Below are 9,411 nucleotides of genomic sequence, written 5' to 3' on the forward strand. Positions count from 1 at the left end.
TTGGTTTGCACTTCCCTAGCAGCACCAATCTATTGGTGTTTAAGAATTTGTGCCTTAGTGTGAAGTGGCTTAAAGAGTTGCACCTTTAGTGCAAAATTATCACTAAATTGGGGTTGTTTGGGTTGTGCTTTTGGGGGAAGTCACCTTTTAGCCCCTTTAACCTATCATCATCATTGTTGCTATTTGTACCAATGTTTAAACGCGGTGGTTTTTATTTTTGGAGGAGGTCACCTTTTAGCCCCTTTAACCTATCTTCATCATCGTTGGTATTTGCATCAATGTTTTAGACGTGAAATGACTTTGTATATTAATTGAATATTGGGGCTTACATTGACACTTGTAGTCAAGGGGGGCCCATACCATTGACAACATATCTTTAAAAGTGGTCCCATTACAACACCCATCTTGGTGACCAATTGAGTGGAGCCACAGTCAGCTTTTTAGATCATACATTATACAGGGTGCCATAGTGCTATCCAGGAGAATGGATGCTCTGCCACTACTTGCGAGAATGGAACCCTTGATCGTGAGTTTAGTGCATGATTTTGCTACCACTTGAGCTAACAGTTCTTGGCTTTACACCAGCCTTTGGAATTTGATACTGAAAATTTTTCACGTGTCCAAATATTGTAGTTTCTATTGTTATTGCTTAATAATCACTTTTATTCAATTTCCATATTTATTGCTTAATAACGACGTTCTTGTGAATCAGAAGCATAGGCTGGTGGCGAGTCTTTATCAGTTCAGTCGATCAGAAGATGTTGGATCGCGAGTCCATCATGACTTTGGATTGCTGTCTGAGGAGAGATCCAGATGACAGACTAGCAGCAGCATGCGACAATTTGGACAGAAACTAACTAGTAACAGGCATCGCCAGCTGCCAGATTACACATGCGCCAAGATGGACAGAAACCATCATTAGGCATCGCCATGTGCAGACCTATGTGTGCCAAAGTGCTCAGCTCATCTTTTCCTGATTCGATCAGACCTTATCGACACAGCATTATCCCTCTGTAGCCTTTGTTGCATAGTAGATGTGTTTTGCCTCCAAATCTGGCATCGAATGTGGAGCTCTCTGTCATGGAGGATCTCATCGGCTGCATTTTTCCTTGCCAGGGCATCCTCCGGCAAGCACCTGCCGAGACCGACTACTGTCAGTCGGCCTCGGAGATTGCTTCTCGTGCCTCGGCTCCTTCTACTTTGCACTTGCCTCATCTCGGTGCTTTTTTTGCTGCCGCGGTCGACTTACATGCATTCAAGCCATTTGTTACGGTTCCAGGCAGTTGAAAACAAGCAGGAGGAGACATTTTGGTCGTACGCTGATGCTGATGGAAGCGAATCTATAGAGAAAGTGCCGTCCGGTTGGGCCATCTGTGATATCTACACTGGGAATTGGATTTATGACAGCTCGCCTCCTATTTACAATTCCACCACTTGTCCCTTTGTCGAGGCTGGCTTCAGCTGCCTAGATAATGGGCGCCAAGATTCGGAGTACTTAAATTGGAGATGGCAGCCGCAAGGATGTGACATGCCATTGTAAGATTCTTTCTCATTGTTGTATGCTCAAGTTATTTTGCTTGCTTGAGTATAAGGGTGACTCAACTAATAATGCTATCATGTTAACACTCTTTAACTTGTGAAATCTAAAAAGCTGCACGGATTGTTTTCTCTCTGGATCTAAGGTCTTAACAGAACATGAACCGATTGCAGATTTGATGCGAAAGAGTTCCGTAAGAAGCTGAAAGGTCTGCGAATTGCATTTATTGGTGATTCTATGGGGAGAACCCAATGGGAATCTCTTATCTGCATGCTTATGGCTGACCTTTCAGACAAGAAATCTGTATATGAAGTGAATGGAAACTCTATAACAAAAACACGGACTTACTTGGCTGTCACATTCAGTGAATTTAATTTTACTATTGAATACTTCCGTTCTCCATACCTTGTACAGGAGGGTGCGCCACCAAAACATGTTCCTAGAAGAGTTCACTCAACCTTAAAACTTGATAAGCTAGAAGAAGCAGCCTCCAAGTGGCTAGAAGCAGATGTTCTGGTTTTCAATACTGGTCACTGGTGGACATCATCAAAAACTTTTACAAGGTATCACTTTCAAGAGTCTAGCAGTTTGTAGTGGTTTGTTTTACCAAAGTGTGTGGCAGGACATTATTTTGTTGAAGGAATGTTCTGTGAAGTCATGTAGATGTATAATTTATAGCTTTACCCGTGTCCTTTTTGTAACTACTTCTATATTCATCCAAAGAACTAGGGAAGTTGGAAAAACATTGAAGTTGGTAACCAGTTGAGTACAGTGATATGGCTTTCTTTTTCCCATTTGACATTAGTTGCTTTAGATCCAAGAAAATTATCAATATCTCAAGAAAATGAGAGCTAGATAAAACGGGGATGTTTTAGGCCTTAAACTTTCTATTATGCCATCGTTTCAGCTAAACTTGGCATGTCTTGTTAAGCGTCTAGCTAGAATGACCATGGACATTGTGGCTTTTGCTGGTGCAACTAGTTGATGCGTTGAATATGCACAAGTGAGAAATCTTATCTATCTGACCACTTCTGGCATGGCATTGCTACATTGGCTGCCTTTGCACTTATTGACAATAGTTGTTGCAATGCAACAGGATTTCTGGTGCTACTAATCATGGTGAGTCTTGGCACATAGGTATGTTTTACCATTGAGCCCTTGATAGCTAAACAACTGTAGAATCCAGAGCTTCAGTTTTTGCAATCCACTCGAAAGTTAGGATACATCTAGCTCTACTGTTCCATTGCATATATCAATGTACATACTACATAGTCATCATAAGTGTTGTAGAAAGATTATAGTAGTTTCCATGCATAGTATGGGGGAGTTTTGGAAACAGAGAAAATGGAAACAGTAAAAAGCAGAGTCTCTGAGTTTCAGGCAGTTTTGGAAATGGAGGGAGGAGTTTCAGATTTTAGCATTAAATCCATGCATTTGTACTTCAATATAAGCAAAAACTTTTTTTCACAAACCTAACCTTAAAAAAAAGGGTTGATCTCAGAACATATTTCAAGTTTCAGAAATGTTTCGGTCTGAAACAGTGTTAGGGGTTCAAAACACCATTTTGGGATACTATGTTTTCATGATTATTGTCTTACTTTTTAGCTCAATACACTGATAATACAAACATTCCATGATTGGCATGGCATTCCTTGATGGAGCTCAGACTACCAGAATACATGAGTTGCCACAAATCCATTGGAGTCTCAAAGAGACTTGTGTCTGGCATAGAAAGAGTCAGTCCAATACTTGAGTGAACCACAATTCATGTGCATGCTCCTTGGCTACCATAGCTATAGCTGTTGAATTTCCATGACGTCACTTTTCAGCCGCATTTCTAGTCTCTTGGGTATGTTCCACGTGGCAAGTTCACATTCCACTGCATTTTTTAATCTAAGATTAGGTCATTTCCATCTAAGTGTTTCTGCACTCAGCTAGATCATCTGGTTGTTGAGTGAGAAGCAGAGTGCATTGTTGGTTGCCTTTTTTGGGTAAAAAGACATTGACTTTATTTTATTGTTTTGAGATTCTCCAAAAATAAAGGTCAACCCCTTTTTCCACCCCTTCTCAGTTTGTATCCAAGGTCTGAAAACTTGCATTCAGGCTTTTTCCACCCCTTCTGAGTTTGTATCCAAGGTTTGAAGCTTCCATTCAGATTGGCTTTTTCTACTGATAATTATTTGAAGCAACCAAAATCTTCCTTGTCTTCAGCTAGCTACTACACATTCATAAAAATAGAATACTCATCCATCAACATGATGAAGTATAGAACCAATTACGTTACTGTTTACAAATATTGGAAACATGTTTTGTATGTTTCAATTAGCAAAACGTGATTTTTTGTTTAAGTATATAAACATGACAAATTTTGGTATTTTCGAAACACAAGTTTCACCCTCATCAAGCCATTGTAACTATGTTCATAATGAGCAAGCCATAACCTGGCTTTATTGTCACTAGAATGAGAAATGAACTCAATGATTTAATTATAATGTGACTTGAAATTTTAATTATAATGATGAACTTTAATTTGGTATCTTAGCTCTTGGCACGATGACCATTGCACTAGTAGTGAAGGATTTGACACCGAATTGCAGTGGATAAGTGCATAGGCTATGTGTTATAGGCATGGCAAAAGGAACAAGGTGCAATATGAAACTTTTTTTAAATTGAAAGTTTGCATCTTAGAATTGAGTTTCATTGAAAGTTTTGCCCAAAAAATAGCTCACTTAAGTTGTACATTAAGCCTAGTGCTTAATGTTTGGTCAAGTGAGCAGCTCGCTTATGATTAATCACCCAAGCATTAATTAGCCCTCCATTGAATTCAAATTTTGATTAAGTAGCTGCTTATGACTTATTTAGAAAGTTACATTGGCTATCAAGCCCCAAGCAACTGTTGCCACATCAAGGGACCTGTTCCAAGCTGTTGCCAACCACTTGGTGCACTAGATTGGGCTGCATTTCCTGCACTCCATTGCTGATGTCCTTAGTTGTTGCCCTCATCTCATCCTTGCTGCCCACATTTTTTAGTCTCTACAGGCTGCCTTGCATCAGCACACACTTCTAATGCTGTCAGCCAACTTTTTTCAGTCTTCGGTGATTGACTGCCTCCACTTCTAGGTGATTACATTGTTTCGTTTACTAGATTCAGCCTTGAGACTGCTGTCTTTTGGTTTCCAGCCTTTGCCCTTCCACTTTCAGCATCATCTCAGCTCCCACTAGTGGTAATAGACCTTGGGATCCGTCTTCTTGCATGTCACTCTCTAATTACTCCATATGCTCTACCTTCAGTGCACTCTCGTTTATTTATCTTTCATCGTTCACTTCACATTTCTCTTTCTTCTCTATTTGCATTTTGCATTTTTGTGTTTATTGCATTTCTGTTTAAGTTTTCATGTTTTAGTTGTGTTTGTACATTTTATGTTTTCTTGGTGCAAACCCTAGCATTGCTTCATAGGGTTGACATGCTAACACATTGATGGGGTTAAGAGGTCAAAGGATGGACTACATTAGGGCATAGGATGCCAAGATAAGTACAAGGGTATATGTGTCAAAGGGTTAAAGGATTGGCAATTAGAGTGAATGGCCTCACCAAGGTTCATCTAAATATAGAGTCTATAGGCCTACCTAAAGATACTAACGTGGTGCTAAATTGGGCTATTCTCTTGAGTAGTTGGGAGATTGATGGAGTTCCACGTCATGGTGGAATGTTTTTGTTTGAACATTTATCCCTTCTTGGAAAACCTAGATGTTTGTGTTAAAAAAAACCACCTATTTTCTAAAGAGATAAAGGTAGCCGGTTTCACTTAATAGGGACCTTGACATCGAATTGCACTAAATTGAAATGTTTACAATGAAATGTTTTGTGATGACTCCAAAGTGGAGTGGTATATTCTCACCCTAGGGTTAGCAGGTGGATCAGCATCGGTATAACCCTCTAGTCGTCCCCTGGCTGTAGATTATGCTTGGCTCTTAAGTTCCTAGTTCTACTCGTCCTCTTGCCTTTCTATCACCCTCTATTCGCCCTCCTGGCTGTAGATTACAAGTGGCTCTTTCTTGCCTCATGTTAAGGATGTTCCATTGTGTCTCTTTGCAGAGTCACAACCTGTGGGCAGTTGTGCTGTCGCTAGAAACTCACTAGTCCAGCCAGCCTTAAGTTATTGCTGGTTGACCTAATAAGTGTACCAAGTTGGATGTGACAAAGCATGAGTGAAGGAAAGCATGAGCAAACTGCCTTTTCACAGGCCTACAATCAATGTGGATTGGATAAGTTTTTGACAACTAGTCCAATTGTTTACTTCAGCAGCTGCTGCCTGTCACCCACTTGGCTGCCAAATGGCATATGCACAGAACCTTGTTTTGCAACTGTCTTATATCCATGCTTCTACAGGGGTGTTCACAAAATCTGTTTGCATGGTTGTGTTCTTTTCTACTGTCAAGGAATCCATTGTGAGCACATGACATCGTGAGTGGCAAATGAAACAGTAGTTCAAAGAGTTAAAGAAAATGATAGTGTGAAGAAGCTTTACTGAAGTATCTGACATGGTTGTTAAATGCCATTAGGGGCTGCTACTTTCAGGTAGACAAGTCTATAAGACTGGGGATGAGTATTCAGACTGCATATCAAACAGCTTTGAGGACATGGGCAACTTGGGTTGAATCACAGATCAATTTAACCAAGACTCAAGTCTTTTTTCGAAGTTATGAACCTGCACATTGGGAGTAAGTAATAAGATCATAACGATTAATTTTGGGTTCCCCTTGAATATAGCTACATTTTATTTTAGGGATCTAAATTTTTTACTTTTCGTAAAGCATGAATTTGATGTTGACCTCTTGAAACTAAAGACTTTAGAAAATTGACAGAGGCAGCTGGCGCAGTCATCAGTGTGCATCTGACACAAAACCTGTGTTAAACTCAACGTACTCAGAGGATTTTCCACACTTGCCAGTGTTAGTAGATATTGTCAAGAATATGACAGTCCCATTAACTGTTCTGAACATTACTTCCATGTCATCGTATCGTAGGGATAGCCATGTGGCAAATTGGACCAGACAAAATAATGCAGTAGACTGTGGCCACTGGTGCCTTCCAGGATTACCTGATTCTTGGAATAGATTGCTCTATGCAGCTTTGCTACAAAGGGGGGAGGGACCCTGGGGTTTGAACTGAGCATATTTGTTTTGTTTTGATTGGAGCATAGCTGTTGCTCTATGCAAAAACTTCAAGCTTTTAGCACATTAATCAAATGCCTGGATGGCTTGACATAAGTCAATGCAATGCTGAGTGAGATTGTCTATGAAGAGCTAAAATGCTGCCAATATTTGGTCGGTCAGTTTTTTGAAGGCATGTAGAGCTGAGGGCAGGCTTTGAGACCATCGTCAATGAGGAATTCTAAGTTACCACTGAAGGAACATGATAGCGATCACCGGAGGACCTGTCCAACTTCTTTATCTAAGCTATACAAGGTAGCTTTCTTTGCCTTGATCCTTCCTATTTTATTCATAATTAGGAGGGAAGCCATTTTTCTTTCAGACTTGAGCTTACAATGTTTTTTTGAGACTTAACTGGACACACTTATTTTTAGCTTACGGCAGTATCAGACGTATGGGCTGGATCCAACGGCTGCTGATTGTGGCGTCCTTTACATAGGCTGCACTTCCTTTAAGTCTGGTAATGAGCACCTATCTGTGGTGAACTGTACTCTCTAATGTGCTGCTTGGTGGACATTCACTTAGGAATGGTGGTTCATGTTTGCCCAAGAGTAAGGTATTGCAAAAGGATGTTCTACTGGAACAGAGATGTCCTGTATAATTGGCATTGTGAGGTCCAGATGCCTGCATATTGAGACTCTCTGTAGTTTGGAGGAGCATGTCTCGAATGCTTCAATGTACTGTCAAGCATTGAAAAATAGCAACTAAAATTAAGTGGTATGCCTTGCACGAAGCTCCATGTTGATGTATCTCCATTTTGTAATATCTGATGTTAACAGCAGTTGATGAGAGCGATGTCTCCAAGTGTATAGAGCACTAGTAAAGCACCATATCACTTGAGACCATAACTTACGAAGAAAGTCAGATCCTGGAGGAGAGTGTCAAAGCTACAGTGGACATTCCTATGAGAGTAGAAACTTAGGAGATGCAAAAGACTTCTACTGTTACCTTGAATGGAGTAGGCTGTAGCGAATGGAGGAAGCATCGCAAAACATCTGAGGAACCCGGCGCCATGTTGCAATAACGAAATATGGATGTGCCCATGTGCATACGCAACCCTCCCTCAAGAACAAGAGTAAGGTGTAAGGTCGAGGAGCTAGTAAAATGACATCTAGCTCGGCATGCATCGCTCGAAACTAACATGGATAATGGTTGAGAACAATTAAACATTTAAAAAAAGAAGATAAGCAAGATGAATGCATTATCATGGCTATAATACATGAAGGTAGACTATACTAGTCTTTCTTGTGACTCCATGACCTCACCTGATATTGCTTCCTTCTTGATAGTCTAGTTGCAAAAGCTAATGGTGTTGTTTTTGCTTTTTAAGTCATTTGGGATGAGCAATTGTGGGATTAAAACATGTGATTTTTAAATGATAATTGATTTTGCATGCAAATGGTTGGGATGTTTCGTCTACTATTAAGCATGCTATCATATGGAAGTTGGATTGGCAATGCTATGGATTCAAAGAATGTTTTATGTTTTGGGGTGTTGACTATAAAATACTCCGATATAAAGTTGGTATTAAAAATTTCAACTCAAGCTCTGTATCTCCATGGAATAGCATATAAATTAGCTTGAACTATATATTTGTCCTTTAGTTACTTTTAGTGTAATCATATCATTTTGATGTAAGTAACAATTATTAAAAAGTGCTATTGGTTATGCCATTCCATCTTGATGGGGAGTTTGCTAATATAACATGTGTTTTTGTTGAGAATCCATTGGGTCTCATCGAAGCTCTCCTCTTGTTGGCAAAGCCTACTTCATTCTTTGATCTTTGCACATGTGAAATTTCACCTAGTCTTGATAAGTAGGGATGTGTATGGAAGATTTGGGATTGAGATTATATATATAAGAGGAGATCATGTGGTTGGTTAGTGTGTATGTAGCTAATGATGCCACATAATAGGAACTTATGGTAGCAATTGTGGTCATGCCTTAGGCTTGGTAGGTGAGGTTTATTGATGGGGAAATCTTAACATGTGTGGATCTTACCTAGTTTGCATCTATACATGGACTCGTGGACTCTTCTAAAGTGATCTGTTGGAATATATTTAGATCTTTTGTTCTTAAACATAATTCATGGTCTTGCTAGATAGTCCTCATGAACAAGGCTTTAGTTCCCATTTTGCTCCATATTTGGAAACTTGAGTAGGTTGGATTGCATGTATGCTATGCATGATGTTTCCTTCTTGCCATGGTTTTGGACATTACAATTCATTGCCAATATGGTTTGCTTGATTGCTATTTTGAGTGTCAAAATGGGATTAGATTACACATAATATATGCAAAAAAAAGAGATCATGTTTTAGTTGGATTGAGAGAAATATTTTAACCATTCGCTCAGTCTTTTATGCCCACCTCATGGAGAAAATGGATTTTCTAGCCCAACATTTCACATAAGATATATAAAATAGATAAAGAATCCCCTTTGCTCTATGAGTGATGCTTTAATGGTTATTGGGGCCAATACTAGCTCAACAGGTGGAACATGGATTGAGCTCTTATTCTTTTAAGAGTTTCCACACACACACAAAACTCATTTGTGTCTATACAAATACCTTTACTTTTCATTTTTGATTGGTGCCATGCCTATCTCACCCATATCTAAGAATATTAAAACGCAATAGAAGGAAATAAGATATGTGAGAAAA

General features: G+C 39.5%; 1 protein-coding gene across 9 annotated transcripts; it reads left to right on the forward strand.

The window, feature by feature from the left end:
- Nucleotides 1-458: 458 nt before the first annotated feature.
- On the forward strand, nucleotides 459-8,060 carry LOC148017035 (protein trichome berefringence-like 7). 9 transcript variants are annotated; one of them, XM_087663546.1, is made up of 6 exons: nucleotides 459-526; nucleotides 713-1,536; nucleotides 1,711-2,100; nucleotides 6,101-6,259; nucleotides 6,404-7,006; nucleotides 7,126-8,036. In XM_087663546.1, the coding sequence occupies exons 2-5, from the start codon at nucleotides 1,064-1,066 to the stop codon at nucleotides 6,708-6,710; spliced, it is 1,329 nt and encodes a 442-aa protein (XP_087519672.1). In that variant the 5' UTR covers nucleotides 459-526; nucleotides 713-1,063; the 3' UTR covers nucleotides 6,711-7,006; nucleotides 7,126-8,036. The 9 variants fall into 9 exon arrangements, with proteins under 9 accessions (XP_087519672.1, XP_087519679.1, XP_087519678.1 ...); XM_087663548.1 differs by lacking the exon at nucleotides 459-526 and having other exon boundaries at nucleotides 564-1,536; nucleotides 7,126-7,211; nucleotides 7,531-8,042; XM_087663549.1 differs by lacking the exon at nucleotides 459-526 and having other exon boundaries at nucleotides 564-1,536; nucleotides 7,126-7,211; nucleotides 7,534-8,042.
- The last annotated feature ends 1,351 nt before the right edge of the window (nucleotides 8,061-9,411 follow it).

Source organism: Lygodium microphyllum, chromosome 22 (genome assembly GCF_053477565.2).
Source record: "Lygodium microphyllum isolate KBCC chromosome 22, Lygodium_microphyllum_v1.1.10, whole genome shotgun sequence".
NCBI classification, from domain to species: Eukaryota; Viridiplantae; Streptophyta; class Polypodiopsida; order Schizaeales; family Lygodiaceae; genus Lygodium; species Lygodium microphyllum.